Below are 16323 nucleotides of genomic sequence, written 5' to 3'. Positions count from 1 at the left end.
TTTCCTGCTATTGTGCGGCTTGCAGGCGGTTGCACGTTGCCTAGGTTTATAGTGGCAGCCAGTTAGATTTGATCTTGGGTCTGTTCAGGATAACTCTCACCAGTGACCTATTATCCTAGATTTAAAAAAAAAAAAAAACAAACAAACAAACAAAAGAACTTAAACACAAAATTCACACAAAACACAGGAGTTGCGGCTTTTCTATTGATTATACAAAAACTTGATTATTACAATCAACCAGTTGAAGGATATTTAACTTTTTCTAATTAGCAACTGGCCTAAAATATCTTTAGATGCAACAACACACTCAATTTGCTTATCACTTAACTCGACTTGACTCGCTTAATTTAACACACAGTGAACTAACTGACTCTCTAATCTTAATTACTCTTATTGCCCAATAATTAACTTATTTTAACAATTCCCAGGTTATATTTAAAACCAATTGAAGATGCTTAGATACCTTGCCTTGGAATATCAGATTATATTAGAACCATTCCACAATCATTTGGGGAATTGAAGATGATTAGGTACCTTGCCTTGAATGATCAGATTATATTAGAACCATTCCACAATCATTTGGGGAATTGAAGATGATTAGGTACCTTGCCTTGAATGATAATAATCTCACCGGCAAAGTTCCTTCAGAAATGGCAAATTTACCAAACGTCTGCTACTAGTTATTAAATAGCAACAATTCGTCTCGTGCTTTGGAATTTCCATCAAAAATTTATAAAGAATGGTAAGGTAACAATTTGTCTTGTGCTTTGGAATTCCCATCCAAATTTTATAAAAGAATGGGAAGGTACCTAACTCTGTGGGGGCAATCCAAGGCTTTGTTATGTTACACATATCGGAACGGGGAAACTTTGTGTTCTGGACTGGTAAGAGCTGGAAAATGTCATGGCGTATCATTGAATTCCATAGTTGGATATGGTGTAAGAAGCTGTAAATTTAAGATCCTCAGTTATATCATTTGCTTTATACTGAGAATTTTCAGCGGGTACTGGACACCCAGGAAAATTGAACTAGAGTGAAAAGGACAAAGATGACAAAGATGAAAAATTCACTTAGGCAATCAAAAGTTTAATTCTCCAATTTACTAGTGATTTATAATGTTTTCAACAAATATGTGTGATAAAAAGGTGAATCATTGACAATATCAAAATCATGCAACTTTCTTCCAAATCCGAAAATCCATATCTGAGTATTCCTGGTTTCTTGGTTTAATTTTTTTGGTATGAACACCAACCCTTGTTCATTTAGGTTGAGTATCAAAAAAATTTCTAAAAAGAATTATTATCCATTCCATGTAGAAGTTGTGTTTTCAATGGGTACAAATATCTAGCATCACTAAGTTTAATTAGAGTTAGGATCACCGGCATATACATTTCTCCGCAACTCATTATAAATTAACGCGCTTTGCATGTGATGACTCGAAGCGTTATAGTTCTTAAGTCCAACCAATTTATTTAAACTATTATACTAATAGTTTTGTTAATTTTAGTATAAATTTTAATACTATACTAAAATGTACTCCATATTTAAAAAAAAACCCACACACAAGATACTCAATATTTTTTAAAAACACACAAATTGAGTGAAAATTTTAATTTTATTTTAAAGTATCATAAATGCTTATCCAATAGTTTTGACCAACACAATTTATAGGTTCAAAAATAACTATTAAATTAGGAAATATCTATTTATTATAATTTATATTTTAGGAAATACCTATTTATTATAGTAATTTTATTAGTATACATTTTATATAGTAGGAAAATCTATAATGCAAACACTTAGTTATCATAACTCAATTATTAAACTAATCATAACTTAATTGTCATTATTTAAGGAAAACTATGTTACTTAGAATTACCCACTAGTTGTCAATAAATAGACAAGCTTTCACTCTTGTTAGATGTCTCTAGGTCTTTGGTCATTAACTTGTCTCCTTACTTGTGAGAAATACAAACTTACATACCTACCTAGATTATAATAAACTTATTCTTTATTATTAAAAAAACAAACAAAAACTTGAGAAATATTGAAAATGAGATTAACTCAGACAAATTACAGAAACACACATAAAACCCAGAGACAAAATATTGACGGAAAAAGGCTGAAGCCTCATGTATTCTCTCTCACTTTCATTCTTACATCCATCAAATAATTGAATATAGTGTTACAAATAAATAGACTCATTCTTACATCCATCAAATAATTGAATATAGTGTTACAAATAAATAGATGAGAGACAGTGTTCTCAAGATAGTGCGTGCTATCTTAAACACCTTTGGTTGAGATAATTTCTCCTTTGGTTGAGATAATTTCTCACCAGACACATCAATATAGGAGTTACCTAAACTAACTCCTATCTTAGAGGAACAACCCAAGAGTTAGGCACAAATTCCTAACTTGGAATTTTTAATTAATTAATTTATTTTTGGATTTATTATTGTTTTATGAGAGAGGCTAACAAGAAAATTCTTAGACCAATAAGTACCTGAAGTGATGATTGCAAAGTATATGACTGTGAAAAGTACAATTTAAATTACAACCACTTTTCACAAATATTATTCCACCTTTTGAATTCATTGAAAGACAATTATTTTGATAATTAGAGTTATGACTATCCTCAATACTTCACAACCAAACTACATTATTGCGTCAAGAGACCCATTCTGCACCCTAGTATGGCTATATGTGATTTCGTTTGTGCTCAATGTGAAGCTAACATGTATCCATTTTAAAATAAAACTAAAATATTCTCTAAATAGAAAAGCAATGTCAACTATAATAATTAAAAATAATAATATGCATGTTTACTTAATTTTAATTAAAACCATTATAATACATCAATAACCTGAGTGTCACTATGTCACTTGATTTGTTGTTGATATTACAACTCAACATGATAAAAATATTTCACTCACTCTTGGTCATAAATAAATTATTTCAATGTCCACATGATGTAATATAATTTCATATCAACTTTAAAAAGAGATAAAGTAATTAGAAGTAAAAAAAGAAGAAGGTGTGAGTAAGATGTTTAAACTTTATACTCGATGGGGGTGACCAAATGTGAATGGGTGGCTTGGGAGATGACCTCCAACTCTTACTCATGCGACATAATGCACATTAATCTTGTTGAAGACGCTTCACTTGGCGCTCATCCAAGGAAGGCTCTAGAGAATTGGAGTTGTTTAATTCCAATGAGTCTCGTCATGAGGCAATTTTGCAGAGTTGGGAGATGAATGATAGGTTTGTAGAGAGAGGAACATTGACATATGTATTGGGTGGCTTCAAGCATGAGTCATTCATCACTCCCTGGCTGAGGATATCGGTGGTCCATTATGTATGGAAACATTTGGGTGGCGCTGCGACTCTATGTGTGGCGTAAGGGATAACTATCTGGGATCCAAGGACATAGTGTTTGAAAGGGCCTCACATTTTTCTCATGCAACCAGGAAGGGTTGGGACTTTGCTACTTGGTGAGGAAGATGGGGGATGTTTGCTCCTCAGAGTGATAATTGTTGAAGGAGGGGGTATCCTCTCTACGGTGTTTGGTAGTCGAATAGGGCATCGCTTGCTCTAGCTCGCGGCAACAAAGGTACATTTTTTGTTGTTGTTTCTCTATTGCATTATGGTTTACTCATTGGGGGGTCTCTTGCGTGGGATTATAAGTGTTTTGGGGTTGGGTCTACATGGTTAAGGGGGGCAATGATATATTCAGGTCATTGTCTTTGTTGTCTTCCTATTGTTATTGGCCAGAGTTGATTAAGTTTGGTGGGGGTGGAGTGGCTTTGGTACCTCACTCTTGTGGGTTGACCCCAATTATGCTTAGTTATTGGTGCGGGGAGTGGGTTATGGTTGGCAGAGTCAAGCCACCAGACTCCCTGTGAGGGGGGTGAGGAGTCTAACTGGCATGGGGCTTGGGCTGTACAGGGGGTCTTGGTGGGATTTCCCACTTGGATGGAAGGGCTCTAAGCAGCATTGTAAGTGGGGGGAAAGTTAAGTGCTAAGTCGTGGCCTGATGCATTGCCAACGAGGTCGGCCCATTGTTTAGATGGTATGCATGGGCAAGGTGGTGGACACCGTGTAGAATAATAAGAAGAGGGGGAAGCACTTGATCAACCGCAAGCGGCTTCACCAGGTCGGGCCAATTCTCGCTACCGTTTGATGCTCTTGAGGCACAACTTCATTAGGTAGTAGTGGTGGTGGAGTAACTGGCCTGAGATAGACATGATGATCATAATGAGCTCATTGCTTTCATGAATAACTTGCAACACAACCAATGGCAGATGATACATAGGTTAGTCTCCCTCTAATGAAGACAGAAGAGGCTGCAGGAGAGGTTGGGCAACTTCGAAGGGCGATTAGCATGCATGGAGGCACATGTTCATGAAGCTTTCCAATGACCACGTGGCCCTGGGCAAGATGGTGTGGCTCCAAGTAATCTTGATGGGTAAAGATGTTTGTGGGTCATATAATGATCCTTGGATGTTTTTTTCCGTTTTTGTGCAATCAGGGTTGGGTCTAGGAGTTTTGAACAATTGCTGCCAATGTATTTTTGTCGTTACCACATGGCCAACAAGTTCAGTAGGAATGAGGCCAAGGGTGTTTTTCTATTATGCTCCTCATAATATAATATTTTCATGAATTTTGTCATTACCACATGACCAACCAGTCCAGTAAAAATGGAAAAAATATATGTTTAGACTTTATACTTTTCAAAACTATTCCAATACATGATTTAAATAAACTATTTAAATATATATGCTAACAAATTTATATTCATATCAACTTCATATATATATATATAAAATAACATATAATTAAAAATTTTAAAAATAAAATAAAAAACACTACTTTTTAATAAAAATAAAAATAATAATAATATAATTCATTTATTTATATAATAATAATAATAAAATTTCAATATAAATTATAAATACAATATTTTAATATGAAATAATAATATCACTCACGCACTCTAAAACGATTCTCTTTGAGCAATTCTCTCTTTTTTACATAGTAAAGAAACTTACATTACAGAGTAAAGAACCTAGATCCGTGCGTAAGATTTACATGGATCTATACTGATATATCAAATGAAAGATCTGGCAAATTAAAAAACATATATAAAAAACCAACACTGCGTACCATGCGACACTAACTCATTCCCGATATGGTTGTCTGCCGACGCCTGTCAACTTGTCCTTTTCCATTTTTTCAGTGATCGCCTTCTCTCCGACCACCTCCTCCTCCTCACGGGTTGATTACTCTGATGTTAACATGGCGATCGTTCAAACTTTGCGAAAGGCCGAGGTCTTCTTCCACCTCTACTTCTTTAAGAGTCTTCAGCTTAAAGAATCCTTGGATATCTATGGCCTGGTTGCATTTTTTGATTCGCAAATACTGTAGCTTTGGCATTGCATTATTCTGCAAAACCGGAAACTGTGTCAAACTGTTAAAATCTTCTATCATAAGCTTTTTCAGATTCGGAAATGCCGTAGATGCTCCAAACTCCTCTGGAAACGCTACACACTCTCTGTTCCCTGACAAGCGTAGTTCTCTCAAATTACTGATTTTTTCTAGGCCTTTATAATCTGCACCGGAAATATTGCCATCTAAAACCAGCACCATGAGGTTCTCAAGGTGAAAGATCCATTTGGGCACCGAACAGCTATGTAGACGAACGTGCTCAAGGCGCTGAGCGATGAGCTCCATGTCATCGGGAAGATCGAGGCGGCAGGAACTAATGCTTCTCAAGGAGATAGTTCGCAGTTTTGTCATGCCCTCAAAAGTCCCCTTGTCAATAATACGGTGTGACGATGAAGGATCCTCAATTGCAAATGATAGGTGTTGCAGAAGGATCAATTTTTTCAGATCCGCCAATTGTAACACATTAGCTGCCTTTTCCATACTGAATACAGCACCTTTCAATGTCTGTAGAGAGCTTAGCTTCGCTATTCCTGCAGGCAATGATTTCAACTCTTTGCAGCGTTTCACATTGAGATGTAGCATAAATTTGTTCTTACCTATCCCTGAATGCAGCGCTGTCAGACGCCTGCACCAACTAACATCCAGAAACTGGAGGTACCGGAGACCACTCAAGCAACTTGGCAGCTTCACGATGTTTGTCCCGGATAGATTAAGGAGCTTCAAATGCGTTAACTTGCCGATAGACCTTGGCAATGATTCCACTGAAGTTTGACTTAAATCTAACACAGCCAAACATGTTAGCCTATCAAAAAAACTTGTGGAAATCGATTTGAGTGGAAAATTATTCCATAGCAATAGAGTTCGGAGCTGTGGACACTGAATTCCATCTTCTATTATTTTTATATTGTTTTTAACCAATGAAATTCTACGTACGCCCACGCACTCATTCGCGGGGAATTTTTCCAATTTTTCTCCGGGCCTTAATAAACATTTTGTTCCGGCCCGAGATTCGGAAAGAGCTAAATCATGCAATAAAGCATGGATTTTACAGTACTTTATCCGCCCATCTCCCCCAACTTGTGAAACATCCAGCAGGCATCGATCGGCAAGTTCCTGGATGTAAGAGAGCCCTATATCGTATGCCTCTGCTGCTGTTGGGGTAGAAACAAAGCCTTCAGCAATCCACGAGTATACTAAATATTGTGCTCTCATTTCTGTATTTTTAGAAAATACAGAGCAATACAGAAAACAAGATTTGAGATTATAAGGCAAGGCATCGTAACTTAACCTCAGAGAGGGCGTGACAGTGCCAACTAAGGCCTCTGCTTGATTCAGACGTTGCAAGGTGGATTCCCATATATTAGGGATTCTTTCTACTCTGGCCAGAGAAGCTGCTATTGTTTTGATGGCTAAGGGCAGTCCGTCACACTTTTCTACAATACGCCTGGAGACGAGTGCCATTTGTTCTGAAGGAGGGTCATTTTGACGGTTCGGAAACGCATGAACGTAGAACAATTTCAGGCTCTGTTTGGGAGTCAAATATTTCATTTCAAATGTGTGATAAGCCATCATAGCGTTTCCAACTCTTTTATCACGTGTGCTAACCACAATCTTGTTACTACCTCTCTGCAATCGCAAGCCAATCTGTTCCAAAGCATCTCTATCCCACACGTCGTCTAAAACAAGCAGACAACTTTTATTTACTAAACGTTCATGAATTTTGTCTCTCAGATTCTCCACTGTTAGGCCTGACGGATCCTCTCCGTTTGGAACTTCAATTTGCCTACACATTTGAACCAAAAGGTCTTTGACAATATATCGCTGCGACACTGCTAACCAAACCACATGGTCAAAATGCTGTCGAACTGTTTGGTTGTTCAAAACTTTTTGAAAGACTAGAGTCTTACCTGTCCCTGCGTTGCCCACAACCGCAATCACTGAAGAGCTCATTTCCAATATCCGTCGAGTGATCATCTCAACCTTCTTTTTGATGCCCACAGTCGTAGATTCTGTGAGAAGAGGACTCGATTTTTTGCTCCTAAATTCTAAATTTGCATTTAATGCTTGAAAATTAGCATTCACAGAAACAACGGTCAAATATTTCAGACATTTAGCACCCAAGTGTATGTCGCTGATACTCTTCTTTAATGCCCTAATCCTCCGGCCCATTAGCCAGCGGAAGAACGGATTTCTAAACTTATGAGGCTCGCATTCCTCCACGATATCCATGGCACGGTACAAAAAATCCTGAACTTTGTTCAACCAGTTGGTGGTCGAACTGGATTTCGTCATCTCTCTCATGTCATTCAACACGGTTTTAAAGGAATCGAGCTGATCACAAATGAACCCTACATCCTCTCTGAAATTGATAACCAGAGACAGCTCTTGAAATATTTTGTCAGCGAGCAAGGAAGACAGTTTCTCACTAAGCGTGCTTACAATAGCTTCTGCCATGTTTCCTTATTTTCTTTTGCTTATTCAGCCCAGAACATACGTAACTATTATGGAGCCTCTCTGTGTGCCTGAGCTACGCATCATAAGCTTAAATAATGTTTACCGCCTGTTTCACGCCTTTGAGGGTGGTCGCGCAACCACTGTGAGTGGTGGTGGTTCATGCGTCGTTTTCAGTTCCACCCATAATTGTGCGAGAGAATTATTTATTATGGGTGGTCGCGCAACCACTGTGGTGGTTCATCCGTCGTTTTCAGTTCACGCATAATTGTGCGATAGAATTATTTATTATGGGTGGTCGTACTGTGGTAGTTCATGCGTCTTTTTCAGTTCACCCATAATTTATTTATTATGTCACTGCGTTTTAATTTTATATTTGGACATGTTTATTAATCAAACGTTTAAGGTAGGGCAACACCATATATTTATTCATTAAGGAATGAGAACACTCCACAAGCCATATCCCTGTTTATAGGCAGTCTCTAGTCTCTATATAGGCCTCATACATTCAATACCATGGGTCATTACCATGGTTTTTTCAATACCATCTATCTAATACCATGGGCTTATTACATTGTTGCTAACTACTTGTGGTCCTTAACATGATACGGGTTAACCAACTTATTTATTACTATGGCCCATCCCAATATTACATTATTCCCTTGGGTACCTCCCTTTGTACCACATATTATCCCCCCTAAGTATACTACACTCTTCGTGCAACATTGGGAGGAATGTTACAATCCAGATCAAGACAAATTCATTGCCGCTCCGGTATGGGTCTGATTATTTCGACTTTCGGTGGATTTTTGGGATTCGAAGATATTGGAAGGTATAGAAATTATATTGGGAGTTTTGTCAAAGTGGCAGATTCAACAAGGAGAGGAAGGTATACCTCATACACATGAATCTGTGTATATGAACATCACCGAGCCTCTCCCAGAGTTCATAGAGTTCGAGTATCAAGATGATGTATGGTAACAACCACTGGATAATGAACACATCTCTTTCTGGTGCAGGCAGTGCCATGAATATAGGCACTTATACAAGGAATTCCCTCTAGATCAAGTAGAGGCTACGAATTCGCCAAAAGCCAAAGATCTAGCAAAAGATCGGGAGGACACATAAGGTTTTCATGAAGTTGAAAAAAAGAAAATGAATTTGAAAGCCCCCTCAGCTTCTACACACCCGCAACAAAAGGAAGGGTTGAAGCAAAATAATCCCTTTGAAACCCTAACAGAGGAGGATGAGAGTATCGATGAATCCAGTGGTCTGCCTAGCTAGGAAAACCCTAAGACTCAACCCAAGGGTGGAAAAAAATCTAATCGAAAAGCTGAAGAGAAACCCTAGGATAAAGAAGCCCAAGTAACACAGGCAGAACAAGCTAATATGGAAATCGATGGCTCGAAAGAAGAACTCAGCACAGAGGAACAAGTTATGAGAAGATTGATAAACAAATGGAGGCATTTGGATGAACGATTCATCCCTGAAGATAAAAAACAATTATACCGAGAAACTTTCCAGCGATTCCAAGCCAACCAAGGACCTATAGCAATAGATCAACCAAAACATTTGGCATCTCAGCAAGGACAGGGAATGTAATCGACTACATCAGGGAAATGAGGCAAGAAAAGAGGACGAAATAACTTGCAAGAATCTATATAGATGGTGGGCGACTTTTTGGTTGATTTGGGAAGGGTGGTGCCATTGTCGAGGATTTTCCACCATCTTAATAAACCTTCTCAATGATCATTACATCATGGAATATAAGAGACCTCAAAAGTAGATGCAAGCAACGATATTTGAAAGATAGGATTAGAAAAGATCACCCGAGTATCATGATTATTTAGGAAACTAAAATCTCAGAACATAGGTTGAAAGAGATTGTAAGGAGCCTGAAACTTCAATATGAAGTGATGGCCCAAGATTCCAATGGTAGTGCTGGCAGGTTAGCTATCCCATGGAATCCGACAGAGGTGATATTTGAAGATTGGGTTAGCCTTCCTAGGATTCTATGAGATAAATTCTACCACATTGGGACCAGATATTTGGCTCTACTAACTCGAGTATATGGGCATCACATTCCAGGAGAAAAAGGGGTTTTCCTTCAGAACTTAGAAAAACTCAAAGGGTTATATGAGGAGGAACTTTGGATTCTTAGTGGATATTTCAATGTAATCACGCTGCTAGATGAAAAAAAGGGAGGGCTTCATCGTATGGATGCAGACATGGAAGCATTCCAAGACACAATAGTAGAACTGCAACTCATGGATATGCCTATAATCAATGGAGCATTCACCTAGAATAAAAGACGCGGGGGACCTCATCAGGGAACACTGCGCCTTGACTGATTTCTTTTTTCTGAATAAGTAATAAGAAAATATATATATTTTAGAAGAATCCATTCTTTTGGGCATGGGATTAGACCATTGGCCGATCAGGATGGAGATTTATCTAAAAACGGGTCCCAAAAACTAACCTTTCCTTTTTGAATCCTTTTGGTTAAGAGATCTGTTATTTATGCAGAAAGTTGAACGCTGGTGGAAAGGAAGCATTGTGCAGGGCCGGAATCACATGCATACATTCTAGCTCAAGCTTCAAGATCTGAGGTCCCAGATTAAGCGATGGAACTAGGAAGAGTTGGTAACATCCGGAAAGATAAAAAACAGCTCCAAGATAAAATGCAAGAAGTTCAACAAAAATAATTTTAGGACGCAGATCAGACAGCTTGGTAGAGGCTGAAATTCGCCTGGTGAAGCTGGAAGAAAGAAGGAAACAAGAAGAAATTATGTGGAAACAGAAGTCTAGAATACAATGGCTTAGAGAAGGAGAGAGAAACACAAGTTTATTCCAACACTGAAAACATAACCAAATCTTCTCTCTTAAGGATGGCTTGGGGAACAGATTGGTTCAACATGATGAGATGGAAAATCTGGTGGTCAATCATTTTCACAACTTCCTTTCAGAAACTCCCCAGAACCGGTCGGAAGCTATTTTGAGAATCACTCGACACACCCCTTGGCTAATTTCCCAAGATCAGAACATGGCCCTAATGTACGATGTGACTCTAGAGGAAATAAAGGATGTTTTCAAAGGAATGGCCAAGAACAAATCTCCAAGACCAGATGGGCCCACAGTGAAATTTTATCAAGCAACATGGAATTTTATTAGAAAGGATATCCTTGAAGTGGTGGAGGAATCAAGACGTAACTAGAGTCTTAATTCAACATTTATTGCATTAATTCCTAAAACCGCAAAATCTAAGGATCCAAAGGGCTTTAGACCCATTTCTTTATGCAATGTTATTTATAATATTATTTCTAATGTTATTTTTAAGCGTATTAAGCCTCTGCTTCCAACCCTTATCTCCCTGAAACAATCTATTTTTGTGGAAGGTCGCCAAATCGTGGATGGCATCATTACCTCTCAAGAGATGGCCCATTCCTTGAAGAAACTTAATTCCCCTAGTACGATAATCAAATTGGAATTATCTAAAGCCTCTAACCACTTTAGCTGGTCTTATTTGGTTAGTATCCTGAAGTCTTTTCGATTCGACCAATGTTGGGTGAGTTGGATCTTCTCCCTCATTTCCTCCCCTGTTTGCTCTATCCTGATCAATGGTTCTCCCTTCCACACATTCAATCCCTCTTGAGGCCTCAGGAAAGGAGATCCGATCTCCCATTTTCTCTTCATCCTGACAACTGAAGGATTCGGTAGATATTTGAAATCAGAAATTCGTGCCTATCAAATTAAGGGCCTTTGCTAATGGGGAAATGACTTATCCATTATTCACCAGCAATTTGTGGACGACATCATGTTATTTTGTCAAGTCTCCTTGAGAGAAGCCTGAAAAATCAAAGAAATTCTTCGGGAGTTTATGATGGCCCCACCTTGATTAATAATGAGAAATCTAACATATTCTTTTTTAATACCCGAAGGACTATCCAAACCTTTTTAGCGAGGCTATTGGGCTTTGGTATTGGGTTTTTACCTATGAAGTATCTGGGAATGCGTTTAATGTTTAATATTTAAAGACTTCTTATTGGAAAGACCTCCTTCTTAAAATCCAATCAAAACTCAGTGGTTAGGGTTTCAGAGCCCTTAATCTGGCTGGCAGAACTATCCTCTTAAAACTTGTCATTCAGTCTATTCCTATATATTAGCTCTCTCGTAAGGCCGCCCCTAAAACCTCTTGTTTATCTATGGACAACATCTCTAGGAAATCCCTGTGGCAAGGCGCTTAGCAACTAAAGAAATGGGCTTTGGTATCCTGGAACACTCTCACTCTTCCTAAGATGGATGGGGACTTAAGTCTCAGGGACCCCTTCATCTTGAATCAAGTTATGAGAGCCAAGCTTTGGTGGAGGTGGATAAAAGGGGGACAAGATTTATGGAAGAAAATTTGGACCCAAAAATATGGTATGTCGATTCAAACAGAAGATATCCTTAGATATAGGGATTCCCCAAAGGGATCCTCAATATGGAACTTGGTTGCAGGGAACATGGACCTTATCAATCAACATTTTTTCTAGGAGATTTGAAATGGACGTACAACTTTATTTTGACAAGATTCTTGATAGCATATAGAAAAATTGTCCAGTTGTCCTGATATAGGGGATATCTTCCTATACACAACTAGCAGGAATTACTATACAATAGATCAATTCTGGAAGCCCTCTCAACCGAACTCTGGATGGAGAAAGTGGAAAGAGCTAAAGGATTGGCCAAATCCACCCCCCTCTGAGCAATGGCAACTAATGGACAAAGAACTTCAATCAAGGAAAATAACCTATCAAGGGGGCGAGGACATTCTTTGATGGGGTTACTCAATCCAAGGTTCATTTAACATTAAGGAAGCATATCATCTCAGAGCAGAAGTGCCCCAAAATCATCAACGTCATCTATGGAAGAAGATTTGGACAAGTATATCATGGCCAAAAATGGCACCAGCTAGGGGAACTATTTGGCCACTTGGACAGAGATCCACAGAGCATCAAGGAGTCCATACTTTTATGGAGCCAAGGTATTTTTTTGAGTCTAATCCTAATCAAGCATGGAATTAGCTCCAGGCTTCCTATTGTGGGCCATTTGGAAAGAAAGAAATAACATGATATTTAAAGACACACAAACCCCTCAAGAAGTAATATGGACAGGTATAACTCAGAATATTCGAGAGACCATTCTCTCGGAAAAATGGCATCCGAATGATTGGAAGGTAGGCTCTCATGAAGTAAGAATTCTTAAACTTCTAAACTTATTTGCGAGTATGATAGCTCCAAGCTCTTGGAAACTTTTAACTCCCCCCACCACGTCACCTCAGCATTTCACCGTGCCCCGAACGAATTCATCAAGTTAAGCTTTGATGGAGCTTCGAAAGGTAATCTAGGGAATGTTGGGTATGGTGGCCTTTTTCAGGATTATCAAAAGAGAACTAGACTTGTATTCGTTGTAGATTGTGGTTATGCTAGTAACAATGAGGCATAGTTTACTGCGATCAAACAGGGCCTTCTCATTGCTATAAGAACGGGTTACAAGAGGATAGTGATTAAAGGGGATTCAAGATTGGTGGTAGACATTGTCAAGAAGCTAAATCAGGGAACTCGATGGGACAAGCTAAGCCACAGCTGGCGTATCGTGCATCTGGTGCAGGAAGTCAGAGAGCTTCTCCCTTCGTTTGACTACCTCCTGACCTCCCATGTTCGAAGAGAAGGTAACAAGGATGCAAATTTATTAGAAAAATGGGGATGCTCCCATCTGGGTAGATCTCTAGAGATGGCATGGCCTCCCCACACCCTGGAAGAAGAATTGATCTCCCTCCAAGGTATACTTGAGCAAGATAACAAAGATAGTCAATAACATGAGGAGAATTGAAACCAAACTCCCTGATCGGAGTGTGAGCTAGACCCAATGGGTACGTCGTGGCACACTAATTAATGAAAATTCCAAAGCAATATAAGGCCATCCTTCGCATGCATGCAATACTTGGAGAGGTAGCGGTGCACATGCGAAGGTTAAATCCCAACCCGAAAGGTGGCAGAGCCATTAAGCTAGGTGAGAAGGTGAGTTCCTCATCCGTTGTGCTTGGTAAATTGGTTTGTTTGCTCCGTTCATTTATGATCTGGTCCGCGTTGTTCGTTCTGGGGTAAACACTGGCTCAACCTATTTTTGGTCAAGGACTCGGTCACTGGTCTTCAGGGCTGGAGTGACCCTTGGTAGTGTCTTGCTTCTTAGCTTAGATTTTGTTTGGGTCAACCTCTAGATCTCGACACAGGCCACTATTTGATTAATAGGTGAAAAAAAATGGTTTGTGCCTTTAGTAAGGGAAGGAATGGCCGAGGAGGCCGTAGTTGCGGGAAACAGAGGAAAGCATCCCCTCCTAAGGCCAGTCAGCCTAGCTCATCTGGGGGACTGTGCATGGGCGTAAATTGACATCCATCCGTAAATATTCAAGAAGCTGCTCATGCATATCACTCAGGCAGTTCGACTTCGGTCAAGCAACTTATGACAGATTGGGAAGAGGAGATAAAACAAACAGAGGAGAGTTTGGAAATTGATTTAGATGAGTGGCAAACTTTGATTCCTGACCCTGGCCATACCCGTGGCAGATCCACTCAATATAAAAAACAATCCACTTATTTTGGATGATAAAAAGAATTATGGCTAAAGCCTTGGAGCAGTTTCCACCTGACATGCATTTTTCCTCCCATGGACATTCAGATTATACTAAAAAGTTTCAAAAGATCCAGTTTCAATTGCAACAACATAATGGTTGCCTCAACTGCAGAGAGCAACACGTCCATTGTATTCCCTACACATCACTGTCAGGTTCCACCGTGAAGGAACTTGCTCTGGTGGATTCAGTTGATGATGAGTAGTGGCAGTGCACCCTTGGTTATAGTTTTGTATGAAGCAATTTCAAATTTTTAGGCATATTATCAATTATGTTTATAGGTATCTAGCTAGTAGGAAGAACAAAGACTCTTAGACATATATAGTGTGGCTTGTAAGACTTATTATTTTTTGTTTCTGGATAACTTATTTTGTTGTTAGGTGGCCAACAGACCTAGTTTCCCTCAGGGCAGGTTGAGGCCACCTAACCTTCAGACATATGGATGTAACATGCTTTTTGTTAGAAAATTAATGAAAAGGTCCTACCAAACTTATATATATATATATATATAGTAAAACCAATCATTAAGTCCAAATATTATTATATAATATTAAAATATTTATGTAATTTTTTTTTAAGGCACTTTGTGATGTGAATCTAGCCATGCCAAGGGCTAGTGTGACCCAAGCCAGGTGCGGTGATTTGAAGGCTTAGATGCTCCTAGGTGCAATTTCTCAAGCCACAAGTCAAACTAGATGTAATCTTTGAATAATTCAAACCACTTAACAAACAAAAAAATTTAATCATTTAAATTTCTCAATCAATTTGTAATGTGTTATAAGCTTCACAGAACTCCATCTTCATCGTGTCCAATCTATCACCTCGATTGGGGTGAAGAATTGAACTGATGACTTCACATCGAGGAGTACCTTAACAAAGCACCAAAAATTGAACTTATAACTTCACATCAAAGAATACCTTAACAAAGCACCAAAAAACCGTCTATCCAAAAACTTTGTAAATTTAAATAAAAATATATTTAATAAATTTAATTTTTATAATAAATTATATAACTTTATTAAATTTATAATAAAGAGAAAAAATCAATTACAGAAAAATAAAATAAAAGTGTAATTTTTTTCCACTTTTACCTAATAATATATATTCCTTATAAAAACGCACATTCAAACATAAAAGTAAATTAACCATGATGACAACAACCTTCGCTGAATGCTAATTAACAAGCACATCTGCAATGCAAGTGTTCACATGTGATTCTCAACATGTCATTGTCAAAACTCTGATTATGATATTTGCTCATGTGAACTATTCTGACTTCGTAGCTCAGTTCACATGCACTGACATTGAAAAAAACAAAAATAAAAACAATTCAATAAAAAACAAAATAAAAACAATTCAATTATCTAGAAGATACATATATTTTATTCAATTATTTTGAAGATACATATATAAAATATATGTATCTTGATATTTGTCATCTTGACTTTGTCTTATATGTATCTTGATTTTGTCATCTTGACTTTGTCTTTATTACAGCTGCATAAAATATATGTATCTTCATATTTCACTGGTAATAAAGACAAAGTCAAGGTACACATACTTTATATAAACCCAAATTCAAAATAAAATAAAGTTAACGCTTCATTGACCATAATTACGACTATTAACATCTTCTTCATTGAATGCTGAATCACAAATGTCAGTGTTCAAAACTCTGAATATGATATTTCCTTATGCTAACCATTCTGACATGGTAGCTAAGTTCACATACACTTAGATTAAAAAAAAACATA

The 16323-nt window shown here is 38.0% G+C and overlaps 1 protein-coding gene and 1 pseudogene across 1 annotated transcript; one reads left to right on the top strand and one right to left on the bottom strand.

Annotated features, from left to right (window-relative positions):
- LOC149234127 (uncharacterized) overlaps positions 1 to 1037 on the top strand; it is a 42835-nt pseudogene extending 41798 nt beyond the window's left edge.
- Positions 1038 to 5016: 3979 nt separating this feature from the next.
- LOC149234126 (putative disease resistance protein RGA4) lies at positions 5017 to 7961 on the bottom strand. Its single transcript, XM_089461112.1, has one exon. The coding sequence runs from the start codon at positions 7900 to 7902 to the stop codon at positions 5272 to 5274; it is 2631 nt and encodes an 876-aa protein (XP_089317238.1). The 5' UTR covers positions 7903 to 7961; the 3' UTR covers positions 5017 to 5271.
- Positions 7962 to 16323: the final 8362 nt, after the last annotated feature.

This window comes from Pinus tabuliformis, chromosome 8 (genome assembly GCF_031772625.1).
Source record: "Pinus tabuliformis cultivar Carrire ecotype Pingquan chromosome 8, CPIR1, whole genome shotgun sequence".
NCBI lineage: Eukaryota > Viridiplantae > Streptophyta > Pinopsida > Pinales > Pinaceae > Pinus > Pinus tabuliformis.
This window is presented reverse-complemented; position numbering and strand designations above follow the sequence as displayed.